The 27,913-nt window shown below is 32.3% G+C and overlaps 1 protein-coding gene across 6 annotated transcripts in view; it reads right to left on the bottom strand.

Annotated features, from left to right (window-relative positions):
• Positions 1-27,913, bottom strand: part of TBCK (TBC1 domain containing kinase) — a 205,471-nt gene that overhangs the window by 128,884 nt on the left and 48,674 nt on the right. For 5 of the 6 annotated variants that reach the window (XM_002924293.4, XM_019804927.2, XM_019804926.2 and 2 more), the window contains 9 exons: positions 26,836-26,950; positions 25,272-25,345; positions 17,085-17,226; positions 12,311-12,371; positions 9,423-9,484; positions 8,305-8,366; positions 5,483-5,631; positions 4,000-4,138; positions 2,604-2,703 (listed from right to left, as the gene is read on the bottom strand). In XM_002924293.4, coding sequence (XP_002924339.1) covers positions 2,604-2,703; positions 4,000-4,138; positions 5,483-5,631; positions 8,305-8,366; positions 9,423-9,484; positions 12,311-12,371; positions 17,085-17,226; positions 25,272-25,345; positions 26,836-26,950 — 904 coding nt within the window. The remainder of the gene's footprint in view (positions 1-2,603; positions 2,704-3,999; positions 4,139-5,482; positions 5,632-8,304; positions 8,367-9,422; positions 9,485-12,310; positions 12,372-17,084; positions 17,227-25,271; positions 25,346-26,835; positions 26,951-27,913) is intronic. The other variant, XM_019804928.2, reaches the window with a different exon arrangement.

The raw sequence follows: 27,913 nt of genomic DNA, 5'->3' as shown, positions 1-27,913 counted from the left end.
TAAAAAAAAAAAAAAAAAAAAAAAAAAAAAAAAAAATAAAGAAGCAAATTAAGAGTAAAATCAGTCAAAACCATATATTTAGGTGTAGTTTATGTTTGTTGCTTTGTACTGCTACTTATTTCATCCACTATACACATTCTTTCCTTTCAAAGAGATGGTAAGTTTAGTGTATCATGTAGTAATAGTTATATATTTAAATTTTCTATTCTTTGCATTATAGCAGGTTAAGAGATTCTAATTCCCTCCTACTACATAATATGTAAAATATTAAATGAAAGGAAAAGCCTAAAAATATAAGGAAAATGCAGTGATGTGAGACCCAAAGCTGGGCTTAGAGAGAAAGGATATAAGCTAGAAATAAAGTATATTGATAATTGTGGCCTAGGGTTTTAAGCACAATGGGACAAAGACTTAGGGATCTGATTAACAGGCAGCCAGACTGGAAGAGATCCTGCTATATTCAAGTAAAGAAAGAACTGAGTGTTTTGGGGGTGGGGGGGGATATCCAACTTTAGCCACCTCGAGTCACTGATGTGGGGAAGAAGAATACCCAATACTGATTCCCTTTAGCTGTTCTGTCTCTCCTAATAAGGTAAGGAGGGAAGCTGAGAAGCTTTATATAAAGGTCACAGCCCAGAGACATAGGTTCACTAAAGGGCTGAGACCTAACCATAGGATTATAGAACTCCTTCCCTTCCCTACCTTACCTCCACGTCAATAAAGCTCCTATACAAAAGGGGATTTCAGCTGAAAGAGTTGCGGGCCTCAGCCCTATTTTAAAAAGTTTCTAGGGGGGGCGCCTGGGTGGCACAGCGGTTAAGCGTCTGCCTTCGGCTCAGGGCGTGATCCCGGTGTTCTGGGATCGAGCCCCACATCAGGCTCCTCTGCTGTGAGCCTTCTTCTTCCTCTCCCACTCCCCCTGCTTGTGTTCCCTCTCTCGCTGGCTGTCTCTATCTCTGTCAAATAAATAAATAAAATCTTAAAAAAAAAATAAATAAAAAGTCTCTAGGGGAAAAAAAAGTCTCTCGGGAAACCCAAAGACACCAGGGGGAATAAGAACAAGGATAGCTGAGGAAATTTTAGCCTCTGACAAAAAAGCTACACAAACAGTAAACAGCTAGATAAACATGATATCTTGAGCTAAAAGTCTATTTACCATAGTTCTTTTTACTGGTAAATCATGTTACGGTTTAAAAAAAGAAATGGCAAGGCATGCTAAAATGTGAAAAAGTCACCCTGGAGAAACAAAGCAAGCTTTAGAACTAGCCTCAAAAATGTCACAGAGTTTGAAATTATCAGGCCAGTAATTTAAAATGACTATGATTAATACACTAAGGGCTCTAAGGAAAGAAAGTGGACAGCATGCAAGAACAGGTGCGTAATATATTAATATACATATTTTTTAATATGTTAAAAATAAGAATTCCAATACAGAATCAAAAGATGTAACCTATGTGTTATAGAAACATCAGAAAAAGGAGAAAGGAAGAAACAGAAGAAATATTTGAAGTAATAATGACAGAAATTTTCAAAATTTAAAGACATCAAATAACACAGATCCAGGAAACTACGAACATCAAGCAGGATAAATACCAAAAGAAAAACCTACACCTAGTAATATCACATTCTTTAAAAGAAACCATCAAAAGTTAAAGGAAAAGCCACAGATTAGAAAATATATGCACCACATACACCCAAAAAGACTCTATATTTGGATTATATTTTTTGAAGTCCTCAAATCAGTAAGAAATGTCCCAGTGGAAATGACAAAAGATATGAACTAGTAATGTATAGAAGAGGCAAACAGGGGCGCCTGGGTGGCACAGCGGTTAAGCGTCTGCCTTCGGCTCAGGGCGTGATTCCGGCGTTGTGGGATCGAGCCCCACATCAGGCTCTTCTGCTATGAGCCTGCTTCTTCCTCTCCCACTCCCACTGCTTGTGTTCCCTCTCTCGCTGGCTGTCTCTATCTCTGTCAAATAAATAAACACTTAAAAAAAAAAAAAAGAGGTAGACTACGAAGAAATATGAAGAGATTCATAACTGTATTATAATCAGGGAATTAAAAATTACTATTATAACAAAATACAATTCTACACCTTTTAGAGCAATTATTTTTTTAAAGATTTTATTTATTTATTTGAGAGAGAGAGAAAGAGAGTGAGCAGGAGCAGGGGTAGGGGCAGAAGAAGGAGAAGCAGACTCCCTACTGAGCAGGGAGCCCCCACACAGGGCTCGATCCCAGGACCCTGAGATCATGACCTGAGCTGAAGGCAGACGCTTAACCAACTGAGCCACTCAGGAGCCTCTAGAACAATAATTTTGCAAAAATTTGATATTATGTGTTACCAAGTATATAGAAAATGAGAAACCTTATCCAATGATGGTAAAAAGATACAACTACTTTTGGGAATGATTGAACAATATATACTAAAGCTGAAGATGTACAGATCCTATTTCCCAATAATATCACTCCTGGCATATACCTTGAAGAAACTCTGACATATTTTATAAGATTAGGGAGGAATTCAAGGCTTCATGTATATCTGTAAGGTCTTATTTAAAAAAAAAAATCTTAGGTAGATTTGTCAAAATACCATTCTTACATTTCTTAGCTGGCATAATGACAATGTCACAGTGGTGTCATCTAATAGTGAGCTTCTATCTCGACCTTGTCCAAAGCTTTCACCATCTTCAAAGAGAAAGCTGAAAAGAGATTTTAAAAAATAATTTTAATGAGCACACAAAATCTGATTTACTGCTTCTTCTAGAAAATAAAATTTCTTCTAAATCATTGTTTCCTCGTCAAAGAAAGAAATTTTAGACTAAATGGATTAATTAAAAATATGTAACTTCTGGTTGAAATATCACTGAACAGTTCTTATTTTTAAATATAAATTGAGTTTGTATGGATACAGTATATAAATATAAAGCACTTTAGGAATACAGGAGTGTGATTTATCCTCTTTGTTCATGCAGATTCAATGCTAAAATTACTCTCTTGATAATATGTGTATGTGCTCCTGAGGAAGTTTATAGGAGTGAGAAATGATAAAAGAAGAAAGAAAAATCATGATAGTAACTTCTCAGGAGAAGGAATAGTGAATAATAAATGCATAAAATTTCCTTAGGATTTCAGAAAATTGATTTTGAGAATTTACATATACCTTGGTATTTCCATCATCTTTTTTCCTGGTGTTCTGCTTACTTCAATGTGTGAGAAATATAACTGACTTAAAAATCAGTTTAAGGGGGAGAAAAAGTAGAGACCAAGTGGTCTATTCAAATAATTGACCTAAAAATTTAACATGTGAAGAAAAAAATGATCAGCAGGTGATTTTTACTGTTATCTACAATGATCAAATCTAGTCCTAAAATCTAAAATTAAAAATTTAAAGCATTGGTGGAAACTCAAGAGATTGAGGTTCACTTATGAATAAACACAAAGAACGATGGAACAGTAATAATTCTGGTCCTTAGAGTTGTACTGTTATTTAACTTTCAGTCTAATTTATAGGATGATGTCCAAGATCTTATGCAGTTCTGCAGAGTTTTCACAGCAGTGATTTAGCACCATGATGATCTCTACGACAATGAGGCCATAGAGTACATTTACATTTACAATTGTAATTGGAAATAAAAAATAGTTACTTATAATAGGCACACTAGTCTGGTTTATTAACTCTCTTGAATATTACTATTCTTTCTGACTTGTACATTTTTCATTTATTGAACATCAATTATTACAAGATATTCCATAATAATAGGTCTACTTCAAATAGATCATAAAGCAAATTACTTATTAAAAATAGTATTTATTAAAAATAATAAAAATATTAATGGGAATTCTTCAATTAGAAGCCTCAGCCAAGAAAACAAGGTATTGACTTCCAATTGCTTTCATAATCATTTAGTTGGAATGTCTACCCAAGAAACCCCAAATTAAAAAAAATTGTTATCAATAAAATCTTTTCATTTCCAAGAGAAACTTTGTTTTCTTACTTTGGGAGTGTGCAGATAGGTGGTTTGGATCGAATGATTTCCTTGTTGACAAGCTCTTTCTCCAAGTCACCTCCAGCTAAACACCAAAGGTAATATACTTCTTCAATAGATCTTTCTGCCAGGTAATCACTGTTTATATCTATTAATGGCAAATGGAAAATAATCATAGCTATCATACTTTATGTTTTTATTAAAAGGCAATAGGCAATAATAGCTGATATTCTCAAAAAATAATAATTGAAGAACATCGTAAGAGTCCCTTGAGAAGATTCATACTATAAACTGCACAAAGGATGAAATGAAGGTATACATATTGGATGTACATTCAGTTTCCTTGAGAAAAAGTGGAATTTTTACCCTCTATATTAGAGATATATGGGATATATATTCCATACAGATCCAGATATAACAGTCTCTGTGGGGAAGGGATAAAGGCAGAAAAAGCACTTGGATAGTTAACTAATACAAACTATCCCATCCTTCATGTCTTGAGGCAATTGTTGCCTCTTCTGAAGAGTCTTTCTTATTGTCTCAGGCATGCTATGATTCCACTGCACTATGTTCATACTGACCTTTATTTATAATAGTAATATAAACGATTATCTGCCTCTCCATTTGGTATGAATGTTACTTGAAGTTATAGTGTGTGGAACATAGTAGGAACTCAAAAAAAAGATCTGATTGAATGAATGCTTAGTACATCTTTCCTGCCATGACTTACATCATGATAACTCTTCAGTGTAAGAGTATTATTGGTGTCCCTAAAACAGACATTCTGAGAGTTGTAATCTTCATAGATGAATGAAATGAAAAAAGCTGATATTCCCTTACAATGTGGAATATAATGGTATGGACTCCTGCCTATAATACAATTTTTAGAGATCATTTATAATAAATTATATAGAATATGATATATGTATGTTGATGTAGTGGAAATTCCACTAGGAATCAGAAAACAATTTTGGCATTAAGATTTGAGATGAAAATAGGACTTTGGTTTGTATAAGACATTTTTTTTTTTTTTTTGTGCCCCTTCCTCTTCTCAATTCTTAAAGTTCTTGCTCCAAAGCAATTTTAATTTAAAGGATTAAAAAGTTAGGTCAGTTATATATATATATATTTTTAAATTTTTATTTATTTATTTGACAGAGACAGAGACAGCCAGCGAGAGAGGGAACACAAGCAGGGGAGTGGGAGAGGAAGAAGCAGGCTCATAGCAGAGGAGCCTGACGTGGGGCTCGATCCCATAACGCCGGGATCACACCCTGAGCCGAAGGCAGACGCTTAACCGCTGTGCCACCCAGGCGCCCCAGGTCAGTTATATTTTAAGCAAATCCAAAATTATCTCTTAATTCCCAGACTGGTATCCATAAAGCCTCACTAATGTAATATATATATTGTTGGTAAATGCAAAAGTGAAAGTAGGGTAAGGGCACTTTCTTAAAAAATAAAACACATTGTTTTCTGTCTTATTTATCATTACCTTTACACAGTTGACTGATATCCTCAGGCAGAGTCAAATCAGCACATCTCAAAGAAGACGAAAACAGGCTGGCAGGTTTGGTAAAGGGAGTATATAAAGGTGACACTTCACTAAATACCTTGTCCTGCATTAATTCATCTGCGGTTGGCCTTGAGAAAAATTTAAAACTTCATCATTAGAAATTCATGGTATCACTTATTTAAAAAGTCATAAAATGCAGAAAATTAATTTTCAAATAATTCAATTATAATTTATGTTTACCAGGGTAAATCAACTTTTTCTTTTTTCTTTTTTTAAGAAATTTTTAAAATTTATTTGACAGAGAGAGAGAGACAGCCAGCGAGAGAGGGAACACAAGCAGGGGGAGTGGGAGAAGAAGAAGCAGGCTCCCAGCGGAGGAGCCTGATGTGGGGCTCAATCCCAGGACCCTGGGATCATGCCCTAAGGCAAAGGCAGACGCTTAACGATTGAGCCAACTTCTTTTTTCTTAAATTGGTGTGTAATGCTGACCTTTTAATGTTTATTCCCTGATTTGTATGTCTCATTACTCTCTTCAAAAATAAAACTTCCATACATCACAGTGGTGCCAAATTAGCCAGTGTCTTACCTAATTTCAAAAACAGTACTATGAAAAAAGACCACTGGAAATATGAATAATCTTCTCATATTGAGAAATCTGGTAAGATACCTTGTAAAACTTTCATAATACATGGCTTTTGTAGTATATGATGTAGGCCTGTTTCTGAATATGATATGAAATGAGTCATGGGGCTTTGGAAAAAATTAAAAGAAAAATAACAAATTTCTACAGAGTTTATTAATGTAAGAAAACAATGATAAAAGCTGGCCTATACTTTATATCAGGAGTCAGAAAACTATGGCTCATGGGTCAAATCCACCTACTGTCTGTTTTTGTATGGCTCATGAGCTAAAAATGGATTTTGTATTTTTTAAATAGTTGAAAAAATCAAGATACTATTATTTTGTGATATGTAAAAATTATACAAAACTCAAGTTTCAGTATCCACAAGTAAAGTTTTATTGGAACATAGCAACACTAATTCATTTAAGTATTGTCTTGGGCTGCTTAATTTTAAGCTACAAGGTCAGTGTTGAATAGCTGTGACAGAGACAGTACGGTCCATGAAGTCAAAAATATTTGTTATCTGGGGCACCTGGGTGGCGCAGTCATTAGGCATCTGCCTTCGGCTCAGGGCGTGATCCTGGATCGAGCCCCGCATCAGGCTCCTCCGCTGGGAGCCTGCTTCTTCCTCTCCCACTCCCCCTGCTTGTGTTCCCTCTCTGGCTGGCTGTCTCTCTCTGTTAAATAAATAAAATCTTTAAAAAAAAAATATTTGTTATCTGGTCCTTACCAAAAAGAGTTTGTTGATTCCTGAGTTAAATAAATACAATAGAACATCAGTGTTTTTTTGTAAAAATATGATTCAATAATATATTTTATGATGTGGGATTTAATATATCTAAGTTTAGAAACATTTGAGCCTACATTCGTAAGAATGTGTTTGTTTAATATGAAAAATGAATCATACCTTGCAATGTTTCATGTGCATTTTTCTTTTTAGTCTAGTTAACCATGATTATTTCCCTGGTTATCTGCCAAATTTTCAATTAACATTTTTGTCAGTGGGTCCAACCAAATTAACTATGGCAAAATGTACTTAGAAACTTGTGTCATGGATGATGCTACAGCATATTGAATAAAATATTTACTAATTAAATTGGCCATTAAATAACCAGCAATCAACCACAACAAAACCAATGTTTCTTTAAGTTACTTAAACATGGATTTGTGTTTGAGAAGTGTTAAGGTAAATATAATCTTAAATATTGATTGGCAAATTGATTTCTCCAAAGCACAAAAATAAACACTGGAAATTGTCTCTTAAAAAATTTGCTAGAATAATAGCACACATTCAAGGGGATAGTTACAAGTCTTAAATACATCTCCAGAACAGAAAGTAATAATAAAACTCTCCTTAGCAGAGTCTACATGCATACCTGTATATAAAAATGAAGTGACTGTAAATAAACGCTGAATTTTTTCCCTTATTGTGCTTTTTGCAACTTATAATCTATCAAAGATTATTATATATGAACATCTCCATTTTTTACTTTTATCTTGACTATGACATACCTGTGTTACTGAATATCTTAATTAAAATTCTAAACTAATATACCTTTTGGGTTTCTTCCTCCTCTCTTAATGTGGCATGTTTACCCAAAATTATGTTTTTAATACCATTCCATTCCACTCTTCCTAACATGTATTGATAAAGATATTTTTCTAAAGACTATAATTCACTATTTTCAAATATCATATACTTAAGGAGTTTAGGAAAGACAATGGTAAGACTAACAGTGATATCATCAAATGAAAACAAATAATACTTCTAAGAAATTCTTTTATACTATCAACAATTATTAGCTGACCTTGCCATTTATCCAAGTTCTATGCCAAAATACAATTGCCAATAAGCTTTTGTTGTCATTTCTCTTATGTCATTCGTGCTTAGGACTATCTACAATTTAGCTGATTTTCTAATTGGAGACTAGGAAATGAACCAGTAACTTCTTGGGGAATACACCAGTTTTCTGACTGTGGTTTAATTATTTTTTTCTTCTTTTAGTAATATACATTAACACCATAGCTAAGAGTTATGATATTAATGTCAATTATATATTCCTATATGTATGTAAATATCCTTATTTAATCCATTAGTATTATAAGGCATAAGAAAAAAAACACAACTACTTATATATTAAAGATATCAGTATAATCTCTAAGTCTTAATAACATCAACCTCTTGGAAGGGTGGAAGGTGAGACACTTCTGCAAAAGATTTATCACATTTTCGGGAAGGTCCTGGTAAATAAAAAAAGAAAATAATTATTTTAAATGATCCATTTAAAAAATATATTTTACTCATGCCAGTCAGAATGGCTAAAATTAGCAAGTTAGGAAAAAACAGATATTGGCAAGGATGTGGAAAAGGGGAACCCTCTTACACTGTTGGTGGGAATGCAAGCTGGTACAACCACTCTGGAAAACAGTATGGAGGGTCCTCAAAAAGTTTAAAATAGAGCTACCCTATGACCCAGCAATTGCACTACTAGGTATATACCCCAAAGTTAAAAATGTACTGATCCAAAGGGACACCTGCACCCCAAAATTTATAGCAGCAACATCCACAATAACCAAAGAGCCCAGATGTCCATCAACAGATGAATGGATAAAGAAGATGTGGTATGTCTATACAATACAATATTACTCTGCCATCAAAAAGAATGAAATCTTGTCATTTGCAACAACATGCATGGAGCTATAGAGTATTATGCTGAGTGAAACAACTCAATCAGAGAAAGACAATTGTCATATGATTTCACTCATATGTGGAATTTAAGAAATGAAACAAAAGAACAAAGGGGAGGGGAGGGAAAAATAAAACAATACATAATTAGAGAGGGGGACAAACCATGAGACTCTTAACCATAGGAAATAAACTGAGGGTTGCTGGAGGGGAGGAGGGTAGAGGGATGGGGAAACTGGTTGATGGACGTTAAGGAGGGCATGTGATACAATGAGCACTGGGTGTTATACGCAACTGATGAATCACTAAATTCTACCTCTGAAATTAATAATACACTATATGTTAATAAAATTGAATTTAAATAAAACATTTAAAAAAAGAATTATTTAAAATGATCCATTTAAAATATATTTTACTCAAATTTTTGCTATTCTAGGACATTTTGATTTTTCTAAAAAGTCTCTACTTGGACTTTATACTAATTTATATTAGTTTGTAACTCTATGAAAAAACAAATATCTGAACAGAAAAAAAATAGCTTTAAGATAGCTTGCTATTAGACCTCAAGTATACAAAATACATACATTTTCAATAACAGATTAATGACAAACCTTTATAATGTCCAGGCAACCATGCTCTTCAGCCAGAACTATTATTGTGTCATCTACGCAATCTAGAAAACAGAAAAATTGTATGAATTAATGTTACTTTTCTTATCTATCAGAACTGAACTCAGATAATCTTTTTTAAAAAATTGTGTTATGCAGTTTTGGAAACTGGAATATTAAAAAGCTTGTGACTTTGTTAACTTTCCTTACATGTATTGATAAAAATAAAGACATTAAACACTAAATATTAATTGAACTACAGATACTGGAAGATAGCCACTTAAATAGTGACATAAAGCAGTGGTTCAAGATGAAGATTCTCTTGTACTCTCACTCTTGCTCTCTCTCCCTTTATAGGTAATGTACATATGCATATTATTCTTTTGTACTTACATAATTTGGAGAATGTACACACATCTCTGGGGATTTAAAGTATACATTTTTACAATCCATATCAAAATACCAACAGCATATTTCACAGAACTAGAACAAATAATCCTAAAATTTAATTTATATCGAGCCAGAAAAGACCCTGAAGAGCCAAAACAATATTGAAAAAGAAGAACAAAACTGGAGGTTTCATGATCCCAGATTTCAAGATATACAACAAAGCTGTAGTTATCAAAACAGTATGGTACTGGCACAAAAACAGACACATAGATCAATGGAACAGAATAGAGAACCCAGAAATAAATTCATGTTTATATGGCCAATTTATCTTTCACAAAGAAGTAAGAATATGCAATAGGAAAAGGTCTTCTCGACAAATGGTCTTGGGAAAACTGGACAGCCACATGCAAAAGAATGAAACTGGACCACTTTCTTACACCATACACAAAAATAAACTAAAAACGGGTTAATGACCTAACTGTGAGACCTGAAACCATAAAAATCCCAGAAGAGATCACCGGCATGAATTTCTCTGACATCGGCTGCAGCAACATCTTTCTAGATATGTCTCCTGAGACAAGGGAAACAAAAGTAAACTATTGGGGCTACTTCAAAATAAAAAGCTTTTGCACAGTGATGGAAACAATCAACAACAAAGAAAGGCAACCTATTAAATGGGTGAAGCCATCTGTAAATGATGTTATCTAATAAAGGGTTAGTTTCCAAAATGTATAAAGAACTTAAACAACTCTTGAATCACTGTATTATAAACTTGAAACTTGAAACACTGTATGGTAACTATACTGTAATTTAAAATAAAATAAAAAAAGAATTTATACAATTTAACAACAACAAAAAATAATCCAACTAAAAATGGGCAGAAGACATGAACAGACAGTTCTCCAAAGAAGACATACAGATGGTTAACAGATACATGAAAAAATGTTCATTATTACACATCATCAGGGAAATGCAAAGTAAAATCACAATGAGATAACCACCTCAAACCTGTCAGGCTAAAATCAAAAAACACAAGAAACAACAAGTGTTGGCAAGGATGTGGAGAAAAAGGAACCCTTGTGCACTGTTGGTAGGAATGCAAACTGGTGCACCCTCTGTGAAAAATAGCATGTAGGTACCTCAAAAAATTAAAAATATAAGTACCATATGATCTAGTAACCCCAGTATAGGGTATTTACTCAAGGAATATGAAAACACTAATTCAAAAAGATATATGCACCCCTATGTTTACTGCAGCATTATTTACAATAGCCAAACTATGGAAGCAGCCCAAGTGTCCATCGATAGATATATGGATAACAAAGATGTGGTATATATATATACACAATAGAATATTACTTCGCTACAAAAAAAAGTGGATTCCTGCCATTTGCAACAACGTGATCTAGAGAGTATAATGCTAAGTGAAATAAGTAAGAGAAAGACAAATACCTATATGATTTCACTTATATGTGGAATTTAAGAAACAAAACAAATGAAGAAAAAAAAAAAAGACAAGAAAAACAAGACTCAACTATAGAGAATAAACTGATGGTTACCAGAGGGGAGATGCGTGGTGGGTAGGTGAAACAGGTGAAGGAGATAAAAATATATTTATCATGATGAGCACTGAGTGATCTCACTGAGTAGTCTATACATTGTTGAATCACTATATTGTACACCTGAAATTAATATACTCTGTATGTTAACTACACTGGAATTAAAATTAAAAACATAATAAAGTATAAGTTGGTAGACCATATTAAGAAATCTCTAAGAGTTCTTAAAAACCTTATTATCAATCTTTGAAATTAAATGTTGTAAATATGGTAACATTTTATGCAATTATATTTATAATTCATTATTATTTCATATTTATTGATACTTTTTAATACATATTCTTATTTGTAAACCCTACTAATGTGGATATCAATCCGTCACTCTTTCACATAAAGTGCTCTATCAGTTTTTCTCTCCTTTATTACCACATGTGCTTAATTTATTCTACTCTAGAGTAGATTACATAAATTTATGTAAACTTGAATTAAATATTAGGATCTAATATACATGTAAAATAAATGAGCTTGTTATAAGGAAAAATAAATATTCTTCTCAGTCAGTCATTATTCACACATTATTCATCAAATAGAAAGCTCAAAACTTAAGATACATTGTCTGAAGGTAAACTGCTACAGAGAAATATATTTAGTCTCATATTTTGATTCCACAATTTAGCTTACTTGGCTAGATCGTGAAGCTAAGAAAATACCTATCCACATTATAATTCCTTAAGTAACGAGTAAGGAAAGCACTACAATAATATTTTAGAAAGGACTTAAGTTGTCCTATTAATGCTTACCATTGATCATTAGAACATTAAAAAAATTCAGGATATTTCAGTGTATTCACTATTTTAGAACACATTCTTAATGTGTATGATTACTAACAGTCACTAAAGATTATATTTGTAGTTGAAACATAATCATTTGTGAGACACTTACCTAATGTAAGCAAAAATTTTAGTCTTTCAGAAATATCCAAGCTCTGAAATAATTTTCTTCCCTGAATAAAATGGGAAAAGAAATTTGTGTTAACATTTACATCTTTACAGGGAGGCCATTGTTTTTCCCCAGAGATGAAAATGATTTTATCAGGTATTTCTTTTTTTCTTCAGAAGTTTCATTTGACTTTTAAAGTTAGCTCACTAAAGAAAAAATCATCAGTTTAAGATTTAAACATTTCATAATTCTAAGGATCATTACATTCTAGTTTGGTCTCAAGCATTCTTCACTTTTGAGACTTACATAGCCTGGTTGTCTAGAGAGATTACAGGCCACCAGGAGTCTTATTTGATTAAGAGACTAAGATGACCCCTGGGAAAGATTCATATTATCCTTACATTTACCCAACTAATTTTGATTTATATGTCATAATCTGGGTAATCTGCTGTCTCCATTAAGAAACACTCAATGATACTCCTTCATTCTCCCACAATGAATTAGACAAGCATCTTTTGTGCTCCCATAGCACCTGGTACATTTATTTTAAGATACATACATTGTATTTTAATTGTTTCCTTATAATTCAGCTTCAGGGGGCTGCTTGAAATAGAGTCTGGAATCAGTCATAACTTCAACAATTATGTGTTGAGCAACTATTGTGTGCCAAATTGGACTTTTGAACACAAGTTATATAACCTGGGCAAACACTTAACCACTTTGTTTCACTTTTCTCATTTATAAAATTGAAATATTAACTGTACATGCCATACAGGTTGATGTGAGGATTACAGAATGTAGAAAAAAGTGCCTCACATTTTTTGCATGTAGAAAATCCTTCATAAATGTTGGCTATTATTCTTTTCTTACAAACAAATGAAACTTATAGGATCCTTTAAGTAGACTTAGAAGGAAAGGCTTAAGAAGATAGTCTGGTCTTTATGTGGAGAAAAAAAGACACTTTTTTTTTTAATAAAGAGAGAACAAAAAGATTTCTTTTTTTTAAAGATTTTATTTATTTATGTGACCGAGAGACAGCCAGTGAGAGAGGGAACACAACAGGGGAGAGGGAGAGGAAGAAGCAGGCTCCCAGCCGAGGAGCCCGATGTGGGACTTGATTCCGGAACGCCAGGATCACGCCCTGAGCCGAAGGCAGACGCTTAACGACTGCGCTACCCAGGCGCCCGGAACAAAAAGATTTCTTAAATATTTATGAAAATAGAACTGCAGGTGGAGAGATCATTGAAAAAAAAGTTGCCATTCCTCTCTCCATTTTTACACTATCTTACTAATCTTTTAAAAATACAGGTTTGATTTTATCAATATCTTGTTTAAAAACTTAAATGGTACCCCATACTTTATATAACTAAATATAAACCTCTCAATTTAGCATTCAAAATCTCCTAGGATATGACTCTAAAATACCTTTCCAATCTAAGTGCTTGCTATTTATCAACCTGTGATGAATACACACACAAACATATATATACACACGAAGCAGTTCAATTTGATTACTTGCAATACACTGAATATACTCTGCCTATTCAGGCATATTGATGATACAATATGATTGATGATATCATATGATCATATGATTTTGACTGATGTTATTTCCCTACTAGTAATTTTTTTCTTCATGGCTATCAAAATTTTATACATATCCTTTATTTCATTCCCACTCCTGTATGTTAATTTTGCGAGTTAAAGAATTGAAAATTCAAATTACTTTCTCTCAGCATGTTGATAACATTGTGCCACTGTTTTCTTACACCCAAGCTACCAAGAAGTTTAATGCCAATCTCATTCTTGGTAGGTAGTATATCTTTTCTTTCTGACACATTTTAAGATTTTCTCATTAATACTGATAAAGTCATCAGAACTGAGTAAAGGCAGCTTGGCGTGTTAAGAGTACAGCTTTGGATATAGTTAACGGGTATGAATCTGCTTGAGTACTTACTATTATGTAACTAGGACAGGTTGGTTAATTTCTCTGTACCTCAATTTCCTGGTCTGTAAACTAAAGATAACAATTAGATAGATTTTATAAGACTGGTGTGAGTATTGATTGAGATAATAAAGAGATTAGAAAAGTACCTGACTTTTGAAAAGTTCTTAATAAATGTTACCCATTATTTCATAATTGGTTATCTCCTAAAAGTTTAGTATATGATTTCTAGGTATTGGTTGTTGTTGTACATTGTGATTTTGTTGTTGCTGTTGTTAATTTGCCCTGCAAAGTAATTAGTGGGTCTTTCAAACCAAGAACTTCACTCTCAGCTTCTGATACTACCAAATGACAGATATTAGAACATCTGGATCTACCATGTCTTTTAAAATTTCTTTTATATTTTCAATCTCTTTATTTCTTTGTGACATAATCTGAGAGAATTACTCAGCTTCATCTTCTACCTTTAGTGTGTCTAGTTTCCTCTGATCCATCTATTTAGTTCTTTATTTCAATCGTTATATTTTTTCCCTTAAAATTCTTAACTGGTTCTTTTCAGTAAATATTCTTGATTCACGGTTTCTATAATTGTTTCACAAATGGAATTGTTTCCTTTATCTCCTAAAGAACACATACTTTTCAAATCCTTTCGGTGGTGTAAATTCTTCTATTTGTTGTTTCTTTTTTATTGCAGGTATATGTATTTACAGCATGTATAGTATTGTAGATGTATTTCTTAGATATGTACTCACCTATACATCGTTTGGACCGTGGAAACTTCTGGGTAGCAGAGGGGCTGTACAGCCTTCTGGTGATATGGCAAGAATTTCCCAGCAAAACTGTTTTGGTATAGCTTTTCCTCTATTTCTAGAATTTCTAGTGTACCCAATTTCCCTTTTTAGTTGCTAGTGAGCTATTAATTTATATCTTAATATTTCATATCAATTCTGAAGGTTTGGTGAGGCAGAGGGAGATTTAAGCTTATGTTCAATATGCTATTCTAAAACTAGACGGTCTAACCTTAAGTAGCACTTAAAATGTCAATGAAGATCCTATTATGAAATTAATATTTCCTTTCTTGGAATTCACATAGCTCTTTTGTGTTTATCTTTAAAGTTCATGGATTCGAATTAAATTATAAGCTCTTTGACAATGTGTCTTAATCACAGTTTACCTTGTTACATTTGTCATGGTGCTATACACAGAGTAAATAGTCATCTACATTTGTTGAATTGAATTACTCATATAAAACACGTCCTGATCATTAGTAAAGAGTTTAGATATGGGTAATATAAAAAAAGGAAAAGCTGTATATTTCGCATTTACATTTCCATATACTTCACATTCACATTCCAATAAGATTTTTCATTTAGGCTATGATTTTAAACAAAAATGAGATTTGCCATCAGTTCGTATCAATGAAAAGTAAAATGGTATTTTCCCTTAGAAAAAGCAGTGCCAGTATATAAAGCTGCCATGTTATTATGAATATTAAAATATTTTATGATTAAAGTCATAATCATAAAATATTTTTCTTAATCATAAAATATTTTAATATTCATAATAAAAGGTAACACTGATGGACTATTTGCTATGTAACATACTGTACTAAGTACTTTATATATATTATTTAATTTAATTTTTCTGACTACTATACAATTCAGACAAAAAATTTCTGCTTCTAAAGACCTCAATGTCCAAGTAAAGTACATAAATGTGACACATGCTATAATAGAAGAGAGAGCAAGGAAGATAAGGACCTAACGCTGGCAGGTATTTGAAAGTAGGACTGAGAGACTGTTAGTTGTCTCTCCAAATCCATTCTCATCTTTTTTCTCAATATTTACGTGTACAGCTAAAGACTGTATTTCTTAATCTCCCTTGTACAGATATGCAATGTGGCCACATGAGTGAATTGTCACCAATGAAAAGTAAAGGGTTGATATTTGCCCTTTTAGATTATCTTCTTAAAGAACAGTAGCCACAAACTCACGTCTCTCCTTGCCTTATGCCCAAAAGGCGATAAACAACTTCGGAAACAAGACATTTGAGATTGGTAGAGCCATAGCCTAGGTTTGTTCATGACACGGACTGTTACATCAGGGAGAAAAACATCTATATTCTTTAAGCTACTACATTTTAAATTTCTCTCTTTTTAATAGCAGCTTAGTCTTTGCCCTAATAAATATAGAAGATGTCTGGGAAAGATCTCACAAAACGCAACTCAACTATAAAGTGAATCTTGTAGAAAACATAAGAGAACAGGAGAGAAGAAGGTATTTAGGGAGAAAAGAATACCACAGAAAGGGAGAGCATGAACATATCAAAGAGTGTAAGCAGCTTTAGTGTAAGCCTTTCTAGAACTGGTTAATTTTTTTATACTTAGTACAATGTAAATTCTTTATACTTAGTGAAGTACAAACATTTATAAAGATACCAAAATGATAAGCAAATAAATTGTTAAATAGGATTTTTTTTAAAGATTTTATTTATTTATGTGACAGAGAGACAGCCAGCAAGAGAGGGAACACAGCAGGGGGAGTGGGAGAGGAAGAAGCAGGCTGCCAGCGGAGGAGCCTGATGTGGGACTCGATCCCGGAACACAGGGATCACGCCCTGAGCCAAAGGCAGACGCTTAACGACTACGCTACCCAGGCACCCTGTCAAATAGGATTTTTAAACAAGTCATACTGAGATTGAAGCTTTTTTCCCCCCTTATATCTAGTCAATCCACAAAGCAAAAGCATATTACTAAATAGCTTTCTTATTGGAAAACTTATTCTAATAAGCACACAATTTCTTTTTATTAGTTTAATATTTCTTTATACATACCACACAAAGCTCAAATAAAATGATTCCGAGAGACCACACATCTGATTTGGGGCCAGACGGCAATGGTTTTTCACATGGCACATGATCGGTGGTTTTGAAAATTCCTTGTGCAATTACCTCGGGTGCCAAGTATGATGGATATCTACAATGATATATTAAATAAATGAGTAATTACTACAAACTACAAAGAGAGAAAAGTAGTACTACATTTTTACTATCTGTATGATAAGATCTATGTAAAAGTCCAGTGCAATTAAATTAACAATTTTTGCTAGGAAGAATTCTAAACTAACCATCATAATGCAGGTTTTCATGTCCAGAAATCAAAAGAAAAAATATATATACATCTCAAATAATTTTAAAACTATTGTGTCTCTCTGAAGCATTAATTCCTTTCTTTGCTTTCCTCTTTTTAACACATTGCCGTCTTACAGCATTCTGTTTTCAGGTGTTTTCCTTTCCTTCTTACTACCTGTCTTCTCCTTACACTTAACTATTATTTAAAGTACATTTTATCTTGGAAAATAGTATGTATTCTTTTCAGTAGGAATGTCAAAATCTTTCAAGATGCATAAATTGAAAATAAGATTCTCTCCCATTTCTGTACTCCAGGAACCCATACATACTTATACAGATAAACCTGACCACCCATCACCACTGCTCTACAGGGCAGCATACTATACATACTACTCTGCACCCCTTTGTTTTTTCACTTAAAGTATGTTTTAGAGATCATTCCATAAAAATAAGTATAGATTGCCTTATTCTCTTTGAAAACTGCCAATAATTTCATCGTACTAATGCACTTAATTTATTTGACCAAACTTTGAAGAATATTTTGGAAGTTCCATTCCTATGTGGATAATCAATCAATCGAGTCCTATTCCATTTATTGAAAACTCTATTCCCCCCCAACTATTCCATAGTACCAGCTTCTACCACAAATAAAATCTCTACATACATGTTGATTTGCATCTTGGTTTCCTGTTTTGTTCCACTGGTAAACTTGCCTGACACTGTACCACTATACTATCTTAAGTCTAGAACATTATACAAATAATAGCCAATAATTCCTAAGACAAAGTCCTCTCAAAACACATCTTTTTCCAAAATCTGTAAAGAACTTATTAAACTCAACACCCAAAGAACAAATAATCCAGTCAAGACATGGGCAGAAGACATGAACAGACACTTCTCCAAAGAAGACATATAAATGGCCAACAGACACATGAAAAAAATGCTCAACATCACTCTGCATCGAGGAAATACAAATCAAAACCACAATAAGATACTAGCTCATACAAGTCAGAATGGCTAAAACTAACAAGTCAGGAAACAACAGATATTGGCGAGGATGCAAAGAAAGGGGAACCCTCTTACACTGTCGGTGGGAATGCAAGCTGGTACAGCCACTCTGGAAGACAGTATGGCGGTTCCTCAAAAAGTTGGAAACACAGGTACCCTACAACCCAGCAATTGCACTACTAGGTATATACCCCAAAGTTACAAATGTAGTGATCCGAAGGGGCACCTGCACCCCAATGTTTATAGCAGCAATGTCCACAATAGCCAAACTATGGAAAGAGCCCAGATGTCCATCAACAGATGAATGGATAAAGAAGATGTGGTATGTATACATGCAATGGAATATTACTCAGCCATCAAAAAAATGAAATTTCACTATTTGAAATGATGTGGATGGCACTAGAAGGTATTACAGTAAGCGAAATAAGTCAATCAGGGAAAGACAATTGTCATGTGAGTTCACTCATATGTAGAATTTAAGAAATGAAACAGAGGAGCAAAGGGGAAGGGAGAGAAAAATAAATTAAGATGAAATCAGGGAAGGGGAAAAACCGTAAGAGACTCTTAACCACAGGAAACAAACTGAGGGCTGCTGGAGAGGAGAGGGGTGGGGGGATGGGGAAACTGGGTGATAGGCATGAAAGAGGGCATGTGATGTAATGAGCACTGGGTATTATATGCAACTGATAAATCACTGAACTCTCCCTCTAATATTAACAATATTTTATATGTTAATTAATTGAATTTAAATAAGAAAATGTTGAATTCTGCCCCCCCTCCGCTCAAAAAAACCCCCCACACACATTTTAATTTCTCTGCAGGAGTGTCTAGGTACTTTTCAGATGTTTGTTCTATATATATACATTTAGAACTATCTTGTCAAGTTCTTTCTCTCTTTCTCCCTCCCTTTCTCTCTCTCTCTCTCACAAACACACACACGCACACAGAGTTGGAATTTTCATTGAAATTAGATCAAATGTAGAACAGGTTGGGGAGAACTGGCATTTTTCTGATACCAACCCTAACAATCTACGAACAGGTATCTCTGTATTTATTTAGGGCTTTCATAATGTCTTTTTTAAAAGATTTATATTTCTTTCACAAAGGTGCTTTCACAGAGGTAAAATACCTGCTTAGATTCTTATTAGGTATTTCATATTCTTTTGCTGATATGTAAACAACTTCTTTGTATTAATTTTTTATCTAGCAATCTCGCTAAACCCTCAGCATTTATGGGAGAATTCTTTTGAGTAGTCTTTATAGATAAGCAAAGATTTGTTTATAGTGACATTTTGTTTCCTCCTTTCTATAATTATAGTTTTTAGTTCTTTTGCTGCCTTATGTGGTAAAACTGCTAATATGAAAATAACTGGTGATAGTTGACATCTTTGTCTTGATCCTTATCTTTTAAAAATACTTTTAACCTTTCACCAGTATAGTCTCTTTGTAGAACTTTCTGTCAGTGTTAATCATGAATAAATTTTGAAAATTTCTGAACACCTCTTCTGCAATTATTACAAAGATAACATGATTCTTTTCCTTTTATATGCTAATGAGCTTAAATACATTAATTAATTACCTAATGTTTAACCAACCTTGCATTCCTAGAATTTTTGTTTCTAGTAATTTCATTTTTAAAAATGAAAATTTTATCTTTTTTCCATTTATTATATATATCTGATTTCTTTTCCTTGTCCAACTGCATTCATTAGTACCAGATATACACTGTCAAATGATAGCAGTGTTAATAAATATTTGGTTTAAACCTACTAACTTCTGGGTTGAGCTCAATCTCTATCTACTAACAGGCAGATATAGATAGATGGGTGAAATATTCACATTGTCCCTTTTTATTAAGGATTTAATCAAGAACGTTACAATGAATCTATCAAATGTTTTTAAGAAACCACAGAAATGATTATTTGATTTTTTACTTCTGATATATTATCCTATTAAATTATGTTTACAGATTTCCTAAACAATCCGTATATTCGTAGAATAAACCACACTTAATAGCATCTTCTATAAACTTCTGGTTATTGTTAACTTTTCTATTTAGGATTTTTAATATTAATATAACATATTTTACTATATAATAATAATAATAATAAATAATCAAATAGGAGTATTATTTATATTTAAACATTTTATGTGGTATCTATGGGAAGACCAGGATTAATGTTAGACTAGCTTATCCAAAAATAATTTGTAAGATTTTCCTTTAAAAAAAACCTTGAAATGTGTAGTATTATAATTTAAATGGCAACAAATTTAACCATTTATTTCAGGTTTGGTAGAATTTGCCTCTGAGTCTAATCCAGGTATCTCTGTGGGGAAAGGCAATTTCTTCTACATTTCTATAATTGGTGTTTTAGATTTTAAAATTTTCTTTGGGAGTAAGTTTTGGTGATTTGTATTTCCCTTACTTTTATTCTAGCTTTCAAATTTGCTCAGAGCTAAGCAAAAAATAATTTATCAAGTCTTCTAATGTTCTCTAACTCTCCAGTTATTTTTCCATTACCATATCTTATTTTGTGCATTTTGAGTTTTTCATCTTTTTCCTGATTAGGTTAACTTTGAACTGTTTTTATTATAGATGCATTTCTTTTTGTCTCTCAGTACATTACTATATTCTAGTGATAGATGTTATAGAAATTTGTTATAGGTTAATTTCAGAATACTTCACTGAAGATAAAAATTTGTATTTATAAAGTACAGAAAAATTTTTAGCAGGAAATTCAATGGAAAATATAAAGGAATTGGTAGGAAAATCATATTATTGTATAAAATAACTTCCTATCAGACTAAAACACTGTTAATGTCTTCTGTCTTCTAAACTCATAAATGTAAGCCATTTTATTTAATAAAAAAGACAAAGTCTTTATAAACAGTATATTCTATAAAATGTGTCAAACTTCTAACTTTCATTTTCTAATGAATTCATTTTATGAATAATTCCATAAAACCTTAAGTTGATCTGCTGAGATGGAAATTCTTTTTCCTCTCAGCGAATCCCCATGGTATTTTATCTGTATCTTTCTTGTAGTTCTCAGGTGATTATGATACTTATTTTACTTGTTTTATATATGATGTAATAGACCATACACAATATGTAATACTACACATTTTTATGTTTTGTTTTTGTTTATGTTTATATTTGGTATACAAAAGTTTACCCTCCTGTCAAACAAACAAACCTGAGGTCCCTGGCATAGCTTACTCATTTTTATAAGCCCACAACAACTACCAATAAAATTTAAAAATAAGATATGCTCAGTAAATTTTTGTTAAAAAAATTGTTACTTTTTAGGGCATCTGGGTGGCTCAGTCCATTAACTATCTGCCTTGGCTCTGGTCACAATCCTGGGCTTTTGTGATCCAGTCCCATATCGGGCTTCCTGCTCAATGCGGAGTCTTGCTTCTCCCTCTGCCCCTCCCCCCTGCTTGTGGTCTCTCTCTCAAATGAATATAAAATCTTTTAAAAAAATAACATTTCCTATAAAAAATGCCAAATAAGACTTCCTTACAATTTAAGCAGACAGTACATAAGTATCAGACATATTGACAATTATTAAATTTAAATCCTATACCCTAGAAACAAAAGAAACAAAACAGCTTCAGAAGAGAAATGAAAATGAGGGGATTTCTGCCTTACTGCATACGTGAATACCTTTTCTTCATTTATCATTAAATTTAGTCATGAGCACAATTATCTGGATTTTTCAATTCCACGGCCATTAGATTACCACGACACCCTGCGATAACGACCGTAATCAAAATATATCTAAGTACATGGAGCATCTATGTAATAACATGTAACGCAGGCACTCAAATATCACTTCCATTTCTTTTCTGAATTTTTCTGCAGCCTCCTCCTCACACTATGATTGCCAGTACTTACTTACATGTAAGATATAAGTCAATTAAGTCACAGAATATGACTTAAATTCAAACGGGTAAATTAGGCTTTTATATTTCTTTCCATTTTAATGCAATGATGATAATGATACTAATATCTACTTTTAATTTGCTCATATATTTCTCTCATATACAAATTTGTATTATGTCATTTTACTCTAAAGTGATCATATTGCTCTTTTAAATGACATTTCTGGAGACAACTGAAACCTAATAGAGAAAGGATGGACTTGATATTATAATACCTGTATTCTAGTTTCAATTTCAGCATATATTCTATATGTGATCAGGGTTTCTTAATCTGAAAACAGGAATAATAATGTTTATCTCACAAAACTATTATAAATATTAATGGGTACTGTTTTTATAAAAATGGAAAACATGACATAAATGCAATGTTGTATTTTTAATCATCATAACCATGATACATCTAGAAGGCAAATTGTTTATTTTTAATCCTAATTTCCAGCACATCTTATCCAAAAATAATGGTGTGGCTAGTGAAAGGCCAAGTAATACTATAATCGTTAAATCCAAGATTTCTGACTGGTGATATCTAGAAGCACAGAGGTGACCCTTGCTCCAAAAATTCTCATTTCCCTTCTAATCAAGAATTGATTACACTAATTAATTAAAAAAAAACCCTAGGATTGTTTTTAAACGTAGACTATCTCTTTTTAACAACTGTCTCTTCTTTAGCATAGCATTTTAACACTCAAAGAAAATTACCAGAACTTTGCTGTATGGCTGGTGAGGCTTTCATCATCTGTTTGATCTTTTAACAAGGTATTAAGCTACTGGCCAACTGAAATGAATGTCCAATTTCTAACTCTTTATATATTTTGAAACAGATGTTAACATTTTACTTTGTTGTTCCTTAATATTTGTCTTTTGAATCAACTGCAAGCTTCTTCTGGTGTAAATATTTTCTTTCATGCCTTAGCTGTTTGATCACTTTATTTTTCCTGGCTAACGTTTCACATTTTGCTCTTTGATACTTTCTGGTCAGACCCTTTGGGTCCAAGACTTCAAAGTAAACCAGACCAAATGGCACACAAGACCAATTGTATTCAAGCATTTTAAATTCAAATGTGGTTCTTCAAAATGCTTGATGTGCTTTACGAAAAATCACTTCCTTTCTTCCATTCATCACTAGTAAACCTAAAGGATCTTTAAGTAAAAGGTAAAAAAAATTAAAGTGATTTTTGTTTGCATTACGTTTTTGGTTGTTCTTTCTCATACAGCTTTATTTAGACAACATGAAGAAGAATTAGCAATCACATTTACTTCCTGTCAGACTACTGCTCCCTAAAAGTTACTTCAAAAGGCAATTATCACATATGAAAGAAGATACTAGTGCTTTACTGTGGACTTATTTTTATTATAGTCAAAAGGGTTTTTATTCCCCCCACAAATAAAAGGTGGCTATTTTTACAAAATACTGTTTCCATGCTTGGAAAACAATTGTTTGTTTCCTATGACCACAAGTTTTGGTATGCAAAACTATAAGACGATTAATTTATGTACTTTAATAAGTAGGCCATCAAAAGAGAAAATTTTCCCATTAAACAATGAGCTTCTTGAGGACAGGAACCTATCTCATCTGTTTTTGCACATCCAGCAGCCAGAAGAGCAGGTGCTCAATAAATATTTTCTTAATAATTAAAGGAAGGGATGAACAAGCAACTTACTTTAAGATTACTAGCGATGGCCTAACTAACAAAAATTTTAGGTAAGAAACCTATAATCTACCTTATAAAGTAAAAAGGGTAATTTATAAATGAGTCCCTTTTTAAAAACATCTAATTAAGCAATGTTCTCCTATAGAAACACATTCCATGACTTCAAACCGCAATTCTTGGTAATGGAGTGAAAGAACTGATTTGAGAGAGCCCAAAGAGCAAAACACAAATGGATATTATTTAAAAAATCACAAAGCAATTGAACAATAGGATTAAGGTCTCTAGATTAGATAACAGTATTACATTAATTTTAATTTCCTTGTTTTCGTATTTGTTTTGTGGTCATGTAAGAAAATTCCTTACTTTAGGAAATACAAACTGAAGTATTTAGCGGTAAAAGGGCATTATAGGCAAATTACTCTTAACTGATTCAAAAAAATATTAATATACACATACACCTATACGTATAAGAAAAAAGAAAGAGATAAAGCAAATGTAGTGAAATGTTGACATTTGGGAAATCTGAGTGAGGGCTATACAGGGATTCTTTGTACTATTTTGAAACTTCTATGTATTGAAAATAATGCCAAAATTAAACACTCAAAAAATAAAAGAACTATACTATTAAAATATCTAAAAAGCGACCACACAATAAATGTAACACAAAAATCTGTATCAAAAGCATCTGGCTAAGAACAGGATAAAACAAACTTTTCTGTCTTGGAGGCCAACATAAACTGGAATTCCATAGCAGAAATGATCAAATACACCTCTCCAAACTTAAACATAGACTTTTAGGTGTAGACTCTACCCCATTACCTCTGATACCTACAATGACTTAACTTGATTCTTAATATTCAATTATATCTTATGGACCAAGGAATTTAATTTAGAAAGAGTAGAACATACTATGAGAATGCTTTTTATCAGTCTTTTAAGGAACACACATTATCACTGTAAGAATCTGGCCAGCCTTCTTGCCTTAAATTTACCTAATTCTGGGTGAAATGAAATTAATTAGTAAGCATTATAAGATGAAGAAGGTCAATAATCTGTTAGCCTCTCTGCCAATTCAATGAAATATAAACATTAGATATCTTTTGGACACTGGGAAAAACTCACTGTCTACTCTTTAAAAGTATATGGAAAAGTAAAATATGTTAATAAAGAAAAGCTAGTTTTGTGTAAGGAAGTAATATAACTAATAATTAATGAAATATACATTTTATCAAATATTACACAGTTTAAGACATAACTCAGAAAAAAAGAAACACATTCTTACCCAATTGGGAAATCAACATCATCACCATGAGCTGTCATGTGATAAAGTCCAAATTTAGCCAATTTAACATGTCCCTACAATAATAATAATAAAAATCACTATTAAATGTTTTAATATTAGTAGCAGGAAAAAGTATCATTATACATTTCATAAGTAAAGAAAAAATGAATTTACCATAATTTTAGTTTACCATAATTTTATTTAAAAGTATTTGCCAATGTTTGAAACCTGCTTTATACTCATTACAAATATATGTATATGCATATGTGTGTGTATGTACATACACATATATTACTTATATATAGATCTCAGAAGAACAAATAACACTTAAAATTTTTTGTTTATATTTTCCAGGTATTTTGACAAAACAAAAAAAGCAGAAATGTTCTCGTTTGTCTTGAATCCCTGCTTAGAAATTTTTTGATAATTTTAATAAAAGAATTTTTTTCTAAGGACTTGCAAGTCCATTCATAATGTTATAATTTAAAGCTGACACAGGAGCTCTTAACTTGAAAAGATCAGTTCACAAATCAAGATATTAGTGACTCTGCTAGATTTCTAACAATTTTTATAGTGTTTGAGAAAGTCATAATAATCACAAAAGTGAGGTTCTTAATAAAAAGCAAATATAAATTTTGTAAGTCTCTTAAGTTTTCCTCCTTTTAGATACTTAAGACTTTTAAAAAAGTTAAGTTGATTTTAAGATTTGTTTTCTTTTTCTCAAGAATTTTATTTCCCAGCACCATAAAACGTTTATATATTAAAACAACTCAGATTGGTTAGATACTCCACTGCTATAAAAATGAAATTAATGAGTACTACTTTATGATTTTTAATATCATAGGGTAATTGCAGTAAAAGTCTGGGAGAGAATCAGAGGAAAAGAATAATCCTACTACTACAAAAACTACTTCCCCAGAAAAAAATCTCTCAAAACTATTTTATATGCTTATGAAAAAAAATGAAGGTATGATTATTCCTGAAAACATATCATCTAGCTACCCATAATTCTCTTATCGAGGTTGACCTGCTTCTTATTAATCCCCCAGAAGATTTCCAAGTAGAGAAGTGGCATTCCAATAAGGAAAGAAGCTTGGTATGAACAGCTGGTAAATAAAGAAGATAAATGGAGAATAAAATAAAAAAGAAAAAATTGGGAAGAAGAAAAAGAGGAGAAAATACAATGCAGCTGTGTTATAACAAAAATACTCTATGTAAATAGAGGACTTTCTTAAAATGAAAGCAAATTCAGGGGAGGAATAGACTGGGAAGGTACCATGCCTATTTTTCAGAAAGCAAATGAAAGGAAAAACCAAACATGAAGTTAGAAGATGAATCTTGGGGAAAAAAAGAATAATGCATGTGAAAAACACATGGATTTATATAATTTAAAGATAGTTGCTTTTTTTCAAACCACCACAAAAATATCACTTTCATAGAGCCATTTCATTATGAATATTATTAAAACAGATTTGTATACTATGGTCCCTCTGAGTGGGTCTGATTTCAGTAGCTTCCAACCACAAACAACAAACAAATATTTAATGTATTATTTGACAATTACCTTTCGGTCCAAAAGAATATTATGAGGAGACAGTGCTCGGTGCACTATAGCATGTTTGTTCATGTACTGCAAACCTTGAAGTACTTCAAACGCAATGCACAGAACTTTTGAATAGCTACGAAGAAAACAAAAGGTCACAGATCAATAGATCAATTACAAAGCAGATACAGAATCTGTTTTAAAGAATAAAATAAGGTATAAAAATTCAGTTATATTTTTATTATTCCTCCTCTATTCAAAGAAAATACAATCTATACAATTTATAAAATATCCACTATATACATATTTTGGATTTTCTGACTGCAACAAAATTGATCTGGCAAAGATCCTACAGTTTCCAAAAGCTACTCTAATAGCAGTATTTATTTTTTCCAGGAAGGGAGTAAATTTTGGTGGTTTGTGATTAACCTTCTGCAGGTTTGGCTTTGCCAAATTATCAGAAAAGTTTCAGATACATGGCAGAACTAAGTCAAGGAAAACCACCATTCCTGCTCAAGACAAAATGCCTAAGTCCCTGAAAAATGGCTAAAATATATTTTATGGTAGATTTACATGAGGTTACTTTCTATATCAATCCACAAAACAACCTCCAGCAATTTACGATTTATCAAACATTTCTCTTTAATTCTTTCTAAGCCATCTTCCACCGTGATGCCCCGTATCTCTCTCTCTTCATCTCTTTCCATTTTTTTTTTTTTTTAAATCAAGCACCATTCATATGGGAAGTCAGGAATGAGATACAGAAAAGTAGGACAGACTGATTCAGACCCAATCTCCCAAACTATCAATATTAACATTTTGGTATAGATTTCTTTTCTACCCACTTTTTTTTTTTTGCCATTTTGAATCAGACTTTTAAAAATTAAATTAATATCTGCAGGCAATCCCTAAAAGTAATTTTTAAAAAAGATATAAATAAGCCAACAGTAGAGATAAAATGCAATTATTAAAAAAAAAAAAGTCAACCCCAAAGCTGGCAGAATAAAAGGATAAAAAGAACACAGAACAAATGGAACAATTAGAAAGCAACAGATTTTAATTAGGATGTATCAATCATTATATTAAATGTAAATGTAAA

The sequence above is a fragment of the Ailuropoda melanoleuca genome, chromosome 11 (assembly GCF_002007445.2).
Source record: "Ailuropoda melanoleuca isolate Jingjing chromosome 11, ASM200744v2, whole genome shotgun sequence".
Lineage (NCBI taxonomy): Eukaryota > Metazoa > Chordata > Mammalia > Carnivora > Ursidae > Ailuropoda > Ailuropoda melanoleuca.
The sequence above is the reverse complement of the archived record's forward strand: the minus strand, read 5'-3'. Positions and strand labels throughout refer to the sequence as shown.